Source organism: Eulemur rufifrons, chromosome 5 (assembly GCF_041146395.1).
Source record: "Eulemur rufifrons isolate Redbay chromosome 5, OSU_ERuf_1, whole genome shotgun sequence".
NCBI lineage: Eukaryota > Metazoa > Chordata > Mammalia > Primates > Lemuridae > Eulemur > Eulemur rufifrons.
The window spans coordinates 10,044,389-10,061,154 of record NC_090987.1 but is presented as its reverse complement, the minus strand read 5'-3'; the positions used below and the strand labels follow the sequence as shown (position 1 = coordinate 10,061,154).

The following is a 16,766-nucleotide window of genomic DNA, read 5'->3' as shown; positions in this document are numbered from 1 at the left end:
GTTGTTGAATAGAATATTATGTGATGATGAAAATGTTCAATAATTGAAGTAGTCAGTGGCCGAAGTAGTGAAGTGATCTTGGGAAGCATAGGTTTCTCTACAGGTGGGGCATCAGGTGAGGTTGTATAGTGTGTCTAGTGTGGGAGTGAGGGAAACTTCCCCTTTTCCCTGAAAGTTCACTGAAAGATCAACTCACAATTAAGCCAGATCAATAAGAGAAAGAGGTTTATTTACTGTGTGAATGGGGAGAATCTCAGAGTGATTACCCAATATCCTATCTCTGAATTCTACACTAATATTTTCAAGTACCTGCCCGACAAATCTATTTGGATCTTAAAAGAACCTCAAATTCAGTTCTAATTTTAACCCATGATCCTCTCTTCTCTCTAAAACAAAATCTAGCTGGCTAGGTCAGAAGCTTGGGTGTCTTTCTTGGCTTCTCTTCACTTCCCTATATCTAATCTGTTGCCATAATTCTGTGTCTGTTGCTTCCTGAATAATTCTCACAAGTCATCTCTTTCTCTCCATCTCCACTACCAACACTCTAATGGGTTCCTAATTTAAGTCACAGTAACCAGAGTGTTCTTTATTCTCGTTCATTTATATCAGAGTAGCCAGAATTGGATGTTCAAGATGCAGATACAATGATTTTATTTCGGTCTTAGAGAAACAAATAATCAAAGCGTGTAATGAGCTTCCCATTCCTTTCAGGATAAAACAGAAAGTTCTTAATGTGGTTTACAAGCTCTTCATGTTCTAGCATCTGCCTACCACTCTGGACTCGTCATGCCCTACTCTAACTGAGAATTTTTCTGTCTATATGATTAATATATTTCCAAATTATCCTTCCTAAGTGTGAATGGCCACTTGCATTTTGTGGAAAGAAAAAAGGCAAAACAAAAAATAATTTAAGTCATTATTTTATTGATAATGTATTTTATAGAATCACAAAATTTAGATATATTAGAAGGGTCCCAGATATCACCTAAATTCAAAGAATCGTGGCTGTCTAGGTCAATGAGTTTGAAGAGAAAGTAAGATTTGGTTTGTTTCATTTAAAATAGGTTCCAAACAATTATATTTCAAATTTAGAAGATACTGTATTGAAATAACCTTTTATATTATCTTGAAGTTGAACATTTTTTCCCAAAGGAAATTTTTATTGCAGAGAAAGTAGATTAATATGTGTGTTTAGAAATAGAAAGAGAGAGACATGCTATTTCAACCATTAAATTCTTGGTGATGACTATGAGATTGAAAAGAAAAATGAATCAAGACAACCCATTGTTTCCAGCAATCAGTTTACTGGAACAACTCTCTGAACATCTTCCAAAAATTACAGGCTAATCACATCTAAGGGGAAGAGACTCTGGCAAAGAAGAGGATGCTGTTGGTCTTATTTTGCTTGATGAAGAATAGGAAAGGGTGATTACAATGGAACTCTTCATGAATCGAATAACGAGAAGATGTTTTATTCACAACTATGCCCGTGGCAGAAGCAGCCTCTGCTCCCTCCTCTGTGACCTCTACAAATGACTTGTGTAGGGCTTTAGTCACTGCAAGATGCCGGCTCCCAGTCATGCCTGAGAGGTCAGCATCCTGTTGAGAGAAAACATCCACCATCCCAATGGCCATCAACATGTCCTTGAGGTCATAGCTCTTTTCCACTTTGAACCGCGGTAAGTATAAATCCACATCTCTCTTGCTCATATTCTGTGAGCTTGTCCATTCTATCAATTTCTCAGCAGTGAGTTTATCTTCAAGCTATAAAAATGGAAAAAAGAAACTGACATGATTTACTATAGATCTCTAACATACCTTAATGAATTGAATATGTGTAAAGTTTTTATTTTAGCAATAAATAAAAATACAAAAGGTTCAGTTCATTAGATATTATAGTAAGCAAAAAACAGTCCTGATTATATAAGTATATTTGATTATATATATATAAGTATATATATATGTACATACATATATATGTAAAAACAGAACCATTACATCATTTTGTACTAAATGAACTCTATTTCACTATTCCTTATGCCAACAGTCTCCTACATGTGTCAATTTTTAATAGACTCTTCCTTTCCTGTACACATTACTTATCACATACTGCAATTACAGTGTCTACCCTATTATAATTCCTTTTTTTGCTTTATGTATTTGTAAATTTTTCTCACATTGCTATGTATTTCTCTCAATCAAGTGTAAATTATTGCATAATAATACCATCAAATTGATATCAACTGTATATAACTCTAATTAATAATTGCTTAAGGCAGTTTGTAGCAGGTCTTCGTTAAAAGATGTGTAATATGAAAGTGAATTATTGTTACTCATTTTGAGTTTTTCATTAGTTTGAGGCTCCTTTGTCTAAAACCTTTTGCCTTGTTTAGACTTGGTACCTTAGGAAGAAAACCAGGCAATAGAAGGATTGTGGATGCAAGGTTTTACCTTCTGCAGACCATCTATTTCATTCGGCAGCAGCACAATCATGCTTAGGTCTTTGCCTTTGTATGGTATTTCCAGAACTTTGGCCTGCACATCCTCCAGCAAGGCAAAATTGAAGGATTTTCTTTGACTCATCATCTGTACAGATTTGCTTGTATCCTGCAATAAATTAATGTGCCAAACAAATACCAAGTGAGACATAAGCCAAAAATGATAATATTATTGAGTTGCCACCACATCCTTCTCTTTCTAAGAAATAAGGCAGGAATTTTGTGAATAGGAGAAAAGATTTTCTGTAGGTATTCTAACTAAATAAAGTTATAAGAATGGAATGTTTTACTTTGCATGGTACATTCCATCAGAAGCGTTTAAATTTAACATGAGTAGATTAATAAAATATGGTATATGTATACTATGGAATATTACTCAACTACAAAAAACAATGGTGATCTAGCACCTCTTATATTATCCTGGATAGAGCTTGAGCCCATCCTTCGAAGTGAGGTATCACAAGCATGAAAAAATAAGCACCACATGGACTCTCCACCTAGTTGGTACTAACTGATCAACACTAAGGTGCTCACATGGTAGTAAGATTCACTGGATGTCGGTCAGGTTGGGGGGTGGGGGTGGGTAAACTCACAACTAATGGAGATAGAGCACACTGTATGGGGGAAGGGCACACCTCTAGCCCTGGCTTGGGTGAGGCAAAGGCATTACTTGTAACCAAAATATTTGTACCCCCATAATATTCTGAAATAAAAAAATTAACATTCCCTGTATAACTACATTACATTATATAAATAAAATATAGGCAATACCTTGTTCAGCCAAAATTCTCCCTCTTTGGTATCTTCTTTATTAAATTTCTTCTCCCACTGTCCTTTGAAATAGACTGCATTCACAAGGACTAGTACAGTGGTGCTGTCAAGAGTCTTTTTAGGAAATAGGTCTTTGATTTTTCCTGAGAGGAAAAGAAAAAAAGCATCTGTCATGCAAGGTACAACTGGTTTGTCTGGAAGATGTTTTGCAAAAGTTCATGACTGATCATTAATTATTCACCAAGTCACTACTTTAGAAACTCGCTGACCAACAGTTCACCGACTCAGCTGTCCTCATGGCTGCAGCCCGACAGAGTTACCCCTGCAGGAGATATCACTGCTTGTGATGGGAAAGGGGTTCAGGTTCTCTGTCTGTGGGTGACTTCAGTCATCTACACTGAATACTGATAACTGATTTTATCTGCTCCTTCAATATAGAATTCATTTCTCCCTCCCTGCCTGTCTTCCTATTTTTGTCAACTTTGGGTGCACTCACAGAGGAGTAGGACCTGATTGTTCTTTAGGACAAATATGAGCTCAATGCTCTGAAATACATGCCCTGTGCTGTCAGACACCACTTCCTGGGTGTTTTTTTGTATTTATTCTCATGTTGAATTGCTGTAAATTTGGCCTGTAATGAGAGTTGGCAGGTAGGATGGATGTTCACAGAAAGAAACCTTTGGTAAGTTGTCTACCATGCATGAGAAAGACAGCTGTGACAATCCCTGCAGACAATATGGGTGTAGGTATGGTCCATGCCACTCCAGCTAAGGTGGTAAAAAGAGTGGCTTACAGGAGGGCTGCTCATTTCCCAGTTAGTAAAGGAGAAGGGAACCCTTTGTAATGTTTTCTCTTAAAGATCCATAGTCAAACATTGGCTCTGATTCAATGTGCAGAGACTTGGGATCCACAAAGATACAGTCATGTGGGGCCCTGTGCAAACAATTCTCCAGCTGTGTTTCCATGCAATTGGCTTCTTGTGATTCCCTCCCTGTTTCCCCTTGGCTCTCCCACATTAACGTGGACCGTTTCATCTTCTGCAGTGTCCTCCTGCCTCCTCTCTGCAAATCCATCTCAACACCCCACCCTCAGAACCCCATCCAGTGTCAAGCACAGGGCTCACTCACACAGGATACTCAAAAGTGTTCCTATAATGGGCAGTTCTCTTACCATTTGTTTGAGTTTCCACCCAGGAGTTAATCTTCTTTTCACTTTCTTCTGCAGCATTTTTAAAATCAACAGATTCCGCACTGGCCAGGTAAAATTCCTTAGTATTAGCTAAATATTCCTTTGAGATGTGAAGGAAGAAAAGAGGAATTAAGGGTAACGTATCAGCAGCTATGTAGTAATGTTACCAAATTTAATTATTTATAATTATAGTAAGTCGAATCCAGACCCTGAACGAATCCACTATCTCCTGCCCAAGGCTATTTTCGTGCAGCTGCCATGCCGTCCACGTGAAAGGGGTGCAGGCTGGCACAAGAAGGAGGTAACTGGAGGTCAACGCCATCTGGCAAATGGCGGGGGTACAAGAGGCTGTGGTGCGCAAGCTCCGAAGCACATTGCTCTGAGGCAGGTGAGTTGCTTGTGAGGCTTCTTGCCAGTAATTCCAACCAAGTCATTTCTCACCTTTGTGTCTTCCTCAGGCATTCAATATTTCCTGGTACTTCCCCAACTGTCACCAGGGACTCACCCAAGCCTGCCCACTCCAGTAATATCCCATTAGCCTTACATTTTGCATCAACATGTGCTCCATATTACCGGCATCTCATGACTCACTGTGCTGCCCCACCTCCTCTTTCCTCATCAGATTATCCCTAAATCTACACTTTCCTGGTGCATTGTCAGAGTCTGGGGTGGAGTTGTGGCAATGGAGCTAATGCACCCTGAGTGAGTGCTCCCCACCTGAGAGGACCAGGCTCATTTCCCTTGCTCTGCCACATTAGGCCATTCAGACACATAGGACCCAGGAGGCAGATTAAAGGTTTGGTAGGTCAGGTGAAATTTACCTGAAGGAACTTATAAGTCTTTTCTCCATAAAGCCTGTTGGCAATCTTCAGCTCATATGCATCTGTGGGTTTGTTTAATTCAGTCAGAAGCTTTTGAAATTGGTGATGCACATTTCCTGGCTTTTCATCCTTCAAACATCAAAAAGGAGCTCATTGAATTACCTTATCAATGAAATTACTAAACCCATGCTCAGTCTGTGATATCAATACCTAAAGGTGGGTAGTCTCAAAGATGACCTTTTGTGCCAGTTCCCTGATATTTGGTGTATTTTTACCTCAAATGCCCTTCAAAATCTACCTTACATTTTTCTTCTTCCAGAAAATTCTTTCTTCTTGCTCTAACATATCCAATCTTTTCTCTTTAGAACTAAAGATGTAACACCATTCTACCACTGACTTGTCCCCTCATTGGTTTAAGTGGTTAAGTGTAACTTCCCAGCTAAACTCTAAGCTCCTCTAGGGGTAGAACGATATTTCATTTCTAACAGCCATCATGGATATGATTATGTTGAAGTTTCGATTTTTTAAATATGTTATAACATGAAGCGCTGTTATACCCTTGATGGAATCATCTTCTCAGACACGTTGACTGTGATTTATGGCTTTTTCCTCATGATGGTCATTCTTTGCATGTGAGAGCAGTGTGTGCCTGGTACTCAGTTGAGGGCGTTACATGGGTAGCTCCAAGTCTTTAGTCCAATTCGATGAAAATAAGAAAGCTTAGAAAGTTAAAAAAGTCTCTCTAAAGAGAAATAAATTAGCAAAACCAAGGTTTGAAGCTAAACCTGTCTGATGCTAGAACCTTCTACTTTGTAGCTAAGAATTTTGCACCATTGAGGCTCTAAATCAATATATCTCATAGGTATCATTTCTCAAAATATACTTGGAGTTTTGCTTATTCTTCTTGATCTCATTGATGACAATTAAAATTAAATTATTTTACCAACATTTGTGTGATTAGTATAATTATTATTTTATAATAACTTTTATTATGGCTTTTTATAGGCCAGGCACTGTTATAAATGTTTGTATGTATTTGCATGTATTGAGTCAGATTTTTTATTAACCCTAGTTTATTGGTATGACAGCAGTGTGACTGAGCAGTTGTATCTTGCCCGTGTTCCCTATTTGTGAAGAGCAGAGGTGAAATTTGAACATAGCCTATGTAGCTCTAGACCCTTGCTCTTTAAGTACTATGCTGACCTTCTTATAGTAATGCAAAATGTGAAAATAATAATTATGTGACACAAACTGCAAAACCACTCTGCATGTCCCAATCTTTTTTGTCCAGGAATATTTCTAAAACTTGCCTTTAGTTTCTTAATTTATATGAAGTCCCAGGGTAAACTATGACCCACTGAGACATCCAAAGCTATTTCTGAACTGCATTGCTTTGTGACTCACATGACATGCTGCAGTTCTTTCTTTTGTGTTTTCTGTGACTTCATTAAAGTGAAGGACCTGGAAGAGAAATAAAGTGGGACAAGAAAACTTCATTCAGAAAATCTGTTTAAATCAGTAGTCACTGAATTATGGGAATTTCTGCTCAGCCCCTGTGTCATCCATCAGGCCCTGCACCACCCATCAGCCCCTGCACCACCCATCAGGCCCTGTACTACCCATGAGCCCCTGCGCCACCCATCAGACCCTGTGCTACCTAACAGGCCACTGGATCTGGTGCCATCCGCATGCTCACTGACACAGTGATGGAGAGCAACGTTCAGACAGGTCAAGGTAACAAAGCTGACACCTACCTTCTCAATTTGTAGTGCAGTGTTTTCTCTGCACCCTAACAGCAGCATCGCAAATGCTGATGTGATGCTTAAAGGGGAATAGAAGATGTTGTCCTCCTTTGATTTTCCAAACTGTCGGAACATATCTAAGGCAAACTGGGTGTTTGCTTCACTGAGTGACTTCATGGTGACCTTGGTGTGATCTGGAACTCCTGGAAAAGAATCAGATTCATTTTAAAATGACTTTACTGAATGAAGCATCACTTTGTAATAAAATTTTCTAACAGAAAATGACATATCTGGATTACAGGATTCTGGCAACTAAAGTTTTCCTTCTTTTTACTTTTCAAGGCTTTTACAATGTCATGTATTAATCTCATAATTAGAAGATTCATGAAATTACTATTTTCAAAGACTTTGTAAACAGGAAATAGAACATCTTTATCTTTTCTTCATTGCTGGCTGTACTAGGTCTAGGTAGAAAGGCTTTATAACAAACGCTAAGATGAAGGTTTCTGGGGATGCCATCCAGCCAGCTCTCAAGAGGCACCTCTGACTTTTCCTTCAAGGTTCTGTGGCTGCAAGGCACTCTTCCCCTAACTCCATGCTTCTAAGGGTGCATTTGTTCACTTGGAAATAAATAATTGAAAGGATAAATCCGATGAAGTAGGTATTTTAATTTTAAGCAAAATACAATTAGACAGAATGAAGTAGATGCATGATATAAAACACATTATCGTTATTATTCTAAAACATAATTCATATTGTTATGTGGAGCATCTGGAAGCACTCACCTGTGTTCCTGGAGGAAGCAGAGGTTGTCAGGAAGCCTATCAGAGTCTTAGTGTTCTTAATGGTGAGATCCTGAATATATATTTCTTCTTTCTGCCCCTCCCACTTCATTGCGGTTGGTATTTCCAGTAAACCAACTTTAGATTTCATCACCAGGATAACAGTCACCTTTATCAAAGTGAAAATTTATGAAAGATGGACAGGACTTTTGTTCTACCAATGTATTTCCTTTCCTGTGGGAAAAATTGCAAATCTGCAATCACTGCCAATCATTGGCTTATTTGAAATGAATGTAGGTGCCTTTCTAATACCAATGAGAATAAGTTTAAAATTTCAACTTCCTCTTATTCCCTTCAGCTCCATCCCTTTGTACACTTCCCCAATTGTAAAAACAATTCTTCCTGTTCTTGATTGTGTAATTGTCTTTAAGGCATACTTGCAATACCAAATGGCTAAAGAGCTTACATTTGCTATTTTTCACTTCTGAAAGGTTTTGTTCATCCTAACAATTTCCCTAGTAACTGTTCTGTATAACCAGGAAAATAGTTCTAATTCTACATCTGAAGAGATACTGCGGAGATGTCTCAGCAAACCGTCGAGAATAGGTTCTATTGCTTTCCCCTAAATGCTCTGCCTTGGCAATGATCCTCTTACTTACCTCCCATGCCCCTTGCAGCCATTCCAGTGTTTTCTTTTGCTTAAGGTCAGTGAGAAGGTTATTTACCTTGCTGGGTTAACATGCTGACAATGAGAAGAACAGGTAGGGAAGAAAACAAAACAAACCAGAAGCCATTTTGAATGGCAGCTTTCTAATTTTTCATATAAAAATGAAACAGAAAAATAAGTTGTTTGAGCTCTCAGGATCACAGTATTTCTCTGTCAAGCTCACCATTGATCACTCTGGGCTGGATGCCAGGATCCAATGCCCATAAGAAATAACAAGAAGGGGGAAAATGTTCTTTGAATGCTACCGTTAAGTCCATTTTTACTGGATCCTTATTCTCTGCATATGCATAGTGTTTCTATACGTAGAACAATATTAATGCTTGTTGACCTTTACCGAGCTGGAATATATGTTTGCTTACTTGCACCTTACAGAGACTCATTAATGTAGGTGCATTTGTTATCCCTATTTCACCAATGAGAAAACACATCTGTGTGTAATGGTGCAGAGTCTGGGTCATATAGCTAGTGAATAGCATGGATGAGGTTTCAAGGCAGATAATCTGGCTGAGGGACCTGCATGTTTATCTGCCATCCTGCACCACATAAGACAGCCTTCAGGTTTAAAATGACATATTTCCCTCCTTTTTAAGTGATAAGGCCCTTTTTTCCTGTACTCTCAGAAGAGAAAATGTTCCCCCTGCCAAGAAAAAAAAAAAAAAAAAATCTGAGGGGGAAAGAGTGGATCAAATACTAAGCCCTAGACCTGTCCTCTGTGGGGTCTCCCAGGAGCCAGGGGAGAAGGCTGGGCCCATAGACAACCTGAGTTGTGATGGAAAGAGGGTAATTTCTTCTGACTGCAGGGCTCAGAGAGACAGTCAAATCCTTCTCAATCTTGCCTTTCCCAAAATGCTCTATCAAGCTTGGATTTAGGAGAAGTGGGCAATTTTGAGAGGGGGAAAGTGAAGGGCAAAACCCGCCTCCCCAAAACCCAGTGTTTCCCCTGGGATACCCCATACCCTGAGGGATGTCTGTGGCCAAGGAGAGGGCTGTTGTCCAAGGCCATTTAACCCAATATCTCCCTGACCACCAGGAGTGGGGGATGTTTGTTCTATGGAGCCCTTTTTTTATAATTTACACACCATAAGGTTTACTATTTTAGATTGTGCAGTTCAGCATTTTTTAGTATATTCACAAAGTTGTGAAATTATCACCCAGATCTCATTCCACAAAAATTTTATTACCTCCAAAAGAAACCCCATATCTCATTCTTCCTTCTTTCCAGACCTTGGAAATCACTGATCTACCTCCTTCCTCTATGGATTTACCTATTCTAAACATTTCATGTAAATGGAAACATACAATATTTGTCCTTCTGTGACTATTTTCACCCAGCATTATTTTCAAGTTTCATCCATGGTGTTGCATAGATCAGTGCATCATTCCTTTTTAAGGCTGAATGATATTCCTTTGTATGGATATGCCACCTTTTCTCCTTTTTTCTTTTCTTATTTATTTTTTAAGCACATTTTCTTTATTTCTTCATCAACTGGTAGACATTTGTGCTGCTTCCATTTTTTGGCTCTTATGAATAATGATACTCTTACCTTTCACGTACATTTTTTGTGTGGCATATGTCTTCAGTTCTCTTGGGTGTATACCTACAAGTGGAATCACTGGGTCATATGACAACTCTATGTTTAACATTTTGAGGAAATGCTGGACTGTTTTCCACAGTGGCTGCACCACCTTAGATTCCAGCCAGCAACGTATAGGATTCTGATTTCTCCACATCCTCCCCAACACTTGTTATTGTCATGGGCCCATTTTAATACCAGCAATGAGTTTGTTGTCTTAGCACATCACAAAGTCACAGAAGATTCATCTACAACAAAGTTCCAGAAACATATAAGGTGGAAGTAGAGGATGATGGGGAGAAAGCTAGCTGGGTTTTCAAAACTGAAAGTTTCACCTGCTTGCTTCCCCAACCTCTGAGACATGCTGTTCTTAGGTTTCTTTTATCAATGTGCCCTGAATGAGATTGGGAGGTACAAGTTCTCTGAGTTGAGCTGGGGAATAGAGTAATGGAGTGTTGATGGAATAAAAGTTAGTCCAAAGACAGAAGAAAAAGATGGGAAAATATACAAGATGAAGAATTCTAAATATGAAGAATGTGGTCTTCTCAGTTGAGTCTGTATTCAAGGCTACAGTCACAAGATGAAAAAGAACTTGCCTCTGTATGGAGCAGGATGAGTTTACTTGGGTCCCAAAGAGAAAGAGATCTAACTTCCCCATAGGAGAGAAGCAAGAAGCTCAGTCTGGGAATGGAGGGAACAAATTGGATGACAAATTAAGACAAATCGAAGTGTCAGGGGGCCAGTCTAAGGAAGGGAACTTCAGACTAAGGCTAAATCTCCTGAGACGCTTAGGTTTGTTATGAAGAGGGTGAGTTTGAGGAAGAGGTACTAATTGATAATGGCCAGGAGTTTGCTTAAATTTTGAAAGAACTTGGAGTAGTTCAAATGACAAATCATTTCATGAATTTTCTGTTCCCAAAAGTGCTCCTGGCATGTGATAGACAAGATTGTGACTACCCCATATTATACATTGAAAAAGGAAACTCAGCAATTATCAGAAGTTTTTGCATATGTGCACTTGCCAATTTATCTCTATCAGTGATTCATAAACATACGCCAAATTCATTGGTTCCAAGTTTGCAGAAATAATTAAAAAAACACTGAACAGGAAATTGCACTTTCAGGAATCATCCTGCTATTATTAATGCTTTTACAGGTTGGTTAAGAAATATCTCCTAGATTTTTCTGAACCTCACTTCCTTGTGAAGGGTGTGAAGTTTTCTCAGCATTGTTACATTACAAATTAAAGGGAACATTTTATTTCTTTTCTCTTATCAAGTTTGTGCTTGTGGCTGTCTATATGGAAACTGGTTAGTGTTAGGTAGGGATAAGGAGGAGGAGGAGGAGGAACAGATGTCTTCTCCAGGGGACCTTTAAGGACTGAATAGATATTTGGTCTATGATAGGCAGTTTTTAAGGACTGACTAACCAGAAAGAGACAGAGAAATCATAAAGAGGGGATATGATCCAGGCCACAAAGGGGGGTCTTGGAACGTGTACAAACCAGGTGACAGTGTACTAGAGTGACTTACCCTCATTAGCATAGTAGAAATCGCACCTACCCATGACATGACAGTTTACAAATGCTATGGCAACTCCCAGAAATTGCCTTACAGGTTAAAAATGGGGAGGACTGGCCATTCTGGGAACTCTCCAGCCCTTTCTGAAAAAATCCATAAATGTTCAGCCCCCAACTTAAAATAGAATTAAAACCTTAGTATGAAGGAGAGCATCCCATTCAATCTCAGGGTGGTATCCACTTGCGGAGATAGACCCGGACCTTCTTTGGAACACACTTTCGTTTTAAGGGTTGTCTCTACTCAGGGAGTTAGACCCGTTCCCTCTTCAGAATGTTCTATACATAATAAATAAGTTTTACTGTTTGGCTTGCTTGCATTTGTTTGGCTTGCTCATTTATTGCATCAGCTCGATAGCAGTAACCATTCTTCGGCACTGGAAACCAAGAACCAGGGAACACAAACCTGACATTTTGACATCAAACCTAACAGGGGAGAAGATTCTTCAAGCATTAAATAACAGGATTTGTGCCAACTACTGTATTCCCAAGGATCTCTCTACAGATATAGATATGAATATATTGAACAACCTCAGAACAAGGTCAATTAGCTTTCTTTTATAAGTCTTCATGAGGAGAAACAACTCCAGTAAGGTTTAAAAAGAAGTTGCTTAGGAAAATAGTCTTATCTAAGTATGTCATGGAACATCAACAAAATGATTTTATGTCTATTGACCTTCCCCACTTTCCACCTTAACACAACTCAGGACAGACATCATACATACTCTATGCTTTCAACCAAATCTAACCCTATTTTCTCACTCATCTCCTATAACGCCTTGATTCTTCTTGACATTCTTGTTCAATTGCCAAAATACATCAATATAGATTTTCCCTTTTGTTAGAACTGTCCTTCTTCCTCAGTGCTTTATGTGAAATAGGAATTTTCCCCAATGACTGCACATCCCTTGATCTTTTCTCATGGGTATCTATTCACTTCCCTGTCCTTGGACCATGAAGCCAGGCGTGGTCTTCTCTTTTATTCCCACTGCCTTTTCTAGCCACTGTCCTTTCCCGGTCTTCAATGTCCTATTGTAATTATCTGGCCATGCAGGTATACCATGTGCCCACTTGGTACCCTCTGTGCTACTCCTGTGAATATTAATTCACTAGGTAATTTGTCACCTGTCTACCCTTCCTTGGTTTTCCTCTTCATCTTAACAACTTCCATTATTCTGGGTGACTTCAAAACTTTCATTTGATTGGCAACAAATGACATCTCCTTGCTCTTCTTGATACTTACTTCTCATGTAAGAAAAATACCCAATCAGGTAAAGCAGTATATGTTATACAATGGATTATTTTAGATTTAACTGGGATGTTTTACTGAGTATAATTTTTTTAAGCTACATTGGATAAAACTCATGAATTAAATTTTGTGATTTCTTTCAGGTTTGGTGTGCATTATTTAATAAACATATAAAAACTATTTTATCAAGTAGCATGAAATGTTTACTCCTATTACAGGCAATTCTAATTATATTTCATCTTATAAAATGATTAATGTTTCAATCTCCTATTAATAAAATCTAAGATTCTGTGTTAGATACAGGGTCAATACATTTTTGGAAGTGCATTGGCTGCTAGATCATTGTTCTAAATGAAAGACCACAGAAAATTTTTTGTTCTCATTCACTTCATTAAAAAATGTAGTACCAATAAAAATTTAGCTTTTATGCTTAGCAACTATTTACCAAAATATAAGTACATATATTTTTGTTTTTTTCAGTTGCATTTTGATAGCAAGTGTAGTGATAACTCAATCCAGAAGAAACTTTTAAAATATCTAGAACAATGAACAAGGGCTACAGGAATATTTCATGTTTTAAATTTATATACATACTTTCATTGAAAAGAAATATGACCTGATTATCAATAAGACTTTCAAATATAAAAGTATATTAAATTAAGAGAAAATTCTTTGGAGGAAGAGGTATGTAAATATAATTTCAAGGTAAAAAGGAATGATGTAAAATAGCTGAATGTTGAAAGGTTTTTCCTGTGTTTTTAATATGGATGATGGTGGGTCTTATGGTTAGATTTCACTGGATGCATTTAAAGAAGATGAAACTGCTTTATTTTAAAATAGCAGCATTCATAATTTGTCAGAATTATATCCTCTGCAACTATTTACATTATGGGAAGAATTTTGAGATGTCAGTTTTAAAATGTACAAGGAATATATGGTTTTTTAAAAAAAGTTATAAGGGTGTTCTTGAGCAAAGGTTTCAGGGATCACCGGTACCTTGGTGGTGGGGTGTACTTTCAACAAGGTTGGTCACACAGCCTGTGACACTGTGTGTCAATGGCTGCAACAGCAACTCAACAGCACAAGACTTCCTGGGGACACAGAAGGTTTCTACCTTTTCCTCTTTAAGGCAAGAGCATGGCTAACAAATCTCCTGCTCACCCTGACTGGGTAAATGCCCTGAGGTTCTTAAGTTACTAGCAAACGGAAGATCGTGGCAAGAAAAGAAAAAGACATGATGCATTGACAGGATGGGGAGGAAGCTATTTCATCTGATTATGAGAAAGAGTGTTGCATGTGGCCCCATATGTCCACAGGACGGGGAGGAAGCTATTTCATCTGATTATGAGAAACAGTGTTGCATGTGGCCCCATATGTCTTAACTAAGCTCAAGAGTGGATGGCCAACCTAGTCCAGAGGTAAGTCCAGCCTTAACCAATGTTTTATCTATAACTAATAGACTGAAGCCTTCTGGGGAATTGTCCTTCCAGTCCTGAGTCTGCCTGCCTGGGTATAGTTATTGAAACCAGAGGTAGCATATTCTCTGAAGAGAAGTCTTTAAACCAAAGGATTCAAAAGTTTGGCCTAAAATAGGATCAGCTCATAATATCAGAATTTATTGAAATATACCTGATCTTTGAATGACAGGTGGGAAGAAGTTTCTGAGTCATTTCCTTCACAATTTTAAGCTGAAGAAAAAATTCAGGTTTGAATGCAAGAAAATCTGGGAGGGAAAGCTCATATAATGATCTTTTCATCTTTTTTTTTTTTTAATTAAAATTTTAATTTTCATGGAAAAGGGAGAAAAAGGAAATCAGGTTTTCACTTGGCCCCTGCAGTTACTTATATATTGCATTGGACAAAGAATAGTAAATTGTGAAGAAGCTACTAAATTATGTGGGGGGACTTAAAAGATAAGAGTTACTTTAAAGGCCCTGTACAGAATTCTTTTAGTCTTAACTTCTCATCCTTGAGGATACAAATGTTATTCCTTTTGGTATAGGAAGGGTATCTTTCACATGGGAATTTCAACTGCTTTTAGGAAACAGCACAAAATTCAGAATAATCTTTTTGTACTTGCTGTTTTCAAGAGCCTTTAACTTAAATAGTCAATATGCCAGAGTGGAATAGTTTTAACTCCTTCACCTGGATCCTCCCTGCTGGTGCTGCCTGGCCACCTGGTACCACGCAGACTGGCAGGTGAGTTCAGGAAGAGGCGAGAACTTCCCCTGGCTAATCGTGATTTGCAGCGCTTCCGATGGCTCCCTCTGCTGGTGACTCACTGTTTCACCAGTGGAAGGAACCAGCCTACTTGGGCTGCCAAGAAATGCAGGATCCGGATCCTTTTTCCTGTTGAGTGAGGGGCTGTCAGGTCACTTGCTGCTGTGCTGTCCCTCCAGTCCTGCAGGCACAGATCACCTTTATTTTTTCTTAGCTGCTTTCAGAATGTTCCATTGGTTGTCTCTTGTGTAATTTTTGCGCTTCTGTTTGTACTTAGCAGGGAGCATTGTGGAGAAACAAGTCCACCTCATCTTGTCTGGAACAGAAGTCCCTCCTTCACTTTCAAAAATCAGATATATAGTAGTATAGGAGGGTTCCTTTTTTTCTTTTTCCTTTTTAGTATGTTAATGTTTTAAACGAGAAAGGATACCCCCGGACTTTCACAGGGGGCTTGTTTGGTTGGACACAGGCAGCTGCTGAAGGAAAGACGGATTCAGGTAACAAGGTAAAGAGCTCTAGTGGTCAAGGTGGAGACTGAACACTAACTAGTTCCAGTCCTAACTCAGCCCCTCACCAACATATTTGGTTAGGTCAATTCTAAGCTTCCTTTTTCCTTCTGTCAGATGAGCAATTTGGGGTCCTCCAAGCTCCCATATCTATAAGCCAAAATCCATCCTTTTTACACTTAACTGAGGGTAATAGGCCAGGTTTCCTCTAGAAATTTCTCTCAGCAGTCGAGGAAATTAGGTTTGGAGAAGACAGGACATACAGACCAGTTCCGGTCTATCTGCTGGCACCAGAGCCACAGTTGGATCATTTGTTCATTCATTATGTATTGTTCATTTGGTTCATTATCACTAATTTATCAAGTATGTTTTGTATGCTTACTGTGTGCCAGGATTGGCCTAGGTTCTGTAAAAGATAAAAAGTAAAATGAGACATTCTACCCTTGCATTGTTGAGCCACTTATTTGGCATTATCTTCCAATAAATACACATTAAGTAATGTGAGTAAGTAAGTTGAGAGGCCAAGACATCAAATGTGTTTAGGTTCACTGTGCCAGATATCAACACTGGTTCTCTGTGAAGCTGCACAGGAGATCTGGGACCATTGTTCAAATACAATCTCAAAGCCTTAGCACTCTTCGCACCATTTGGCCTCCATGAGCAAGCCCTGGTGATTCTGTGAGCTTTTGTTCTTTTAATAAGTTGAGCAAACATGAACTACAAGTGCTGTCATCTTGTCTCTATTCATTGTGCTGTGTAATTGGAAGAAGAAATTCTAGTTTGTCTCTTCCCTGTGAAGCAGTCAGTTAGGCAACAGACTAGTCTTCTGACATTTGTACTTGGGACAGTTACAGAATCTCATGATTCAGTGCTTTATAGACTCTCTTGATTGGTTAATAGCATAGTATCTTATGTTCCAGAGTCTATGGGCTGATACTATAATCTGTGAGAAGTGGGTAATCAGATAGCTCTTGGTTCCAGAATCATAGACTCTTGAAACCAAACAGGGCCTTAGAAGCAAAATAAGCAGCAACCATAAATTAAGTTACAAAATACACTTTAAGGGATAAAAAAAAAATACAAGCTAATTAAAGGTGTAGCAAAACAAACAG

General features: G+C 38.6%; 1 protein-coding gene across 1 annotated transcript; it reads right to left on the bottom strand.

Annotated features, from left to right (window-relative positions):
- Positions 1–1,353: 1,353 nt before the first annotated feature.
- Positions 1,354–7,829, bottom strand: LOC138383238 (serpin B3-like). Its single transcript, XM_069467906.1, has 8 exons — positions 7,806–7,829; positions 7,033–7,223; positions 6,683–6,739; positions 5,279–5,407; positions 4,440–4,557; positions 3,270–3,412; positions 2,452–2,607; positions 1,354–1,764 (listed from the first exon to the last, which is right to left on the bottom strand). The coding sequence occupies exons 2-8, from the start codon at positions 7,195–7,197 to the stop codon at positions 1,354–1,356; spliced, it is 1,179 nt and encodes a 392-aa protein (XP_069324007.1). The 5' UTR covers positions 7,198–7,223; positions 7,806–7,829.
- Between the last annotated feature and the right edge of the window lie 8,937 nt (positions 7,830–16,766).

Bases quoted from the DNA above. Each gene is read 5' to 3' on its own strand.
- LOC138383238 (XM_069467906.1), bottom strand. From the start codon at position 7,197: ATGAAGTCACTCAGTGAAGCAAACACCCAGTTTGCCTTAGATATGTTC. The intron at 6,740-7,032 runs GTAGGTGTCAGC...TTTCTCTTCCAG, and splicing joins CTGCACTACAAATTGAGAAG to GTCCTTCACTTTAATGAAGT. The intron at 3,413-4,439 runs GTAAGAGAACTG...TTTTCCTCTCAG, and splicing joins GGTGGAAACTCAAACAAATG to GAAAAATCAAAGACCTATTT.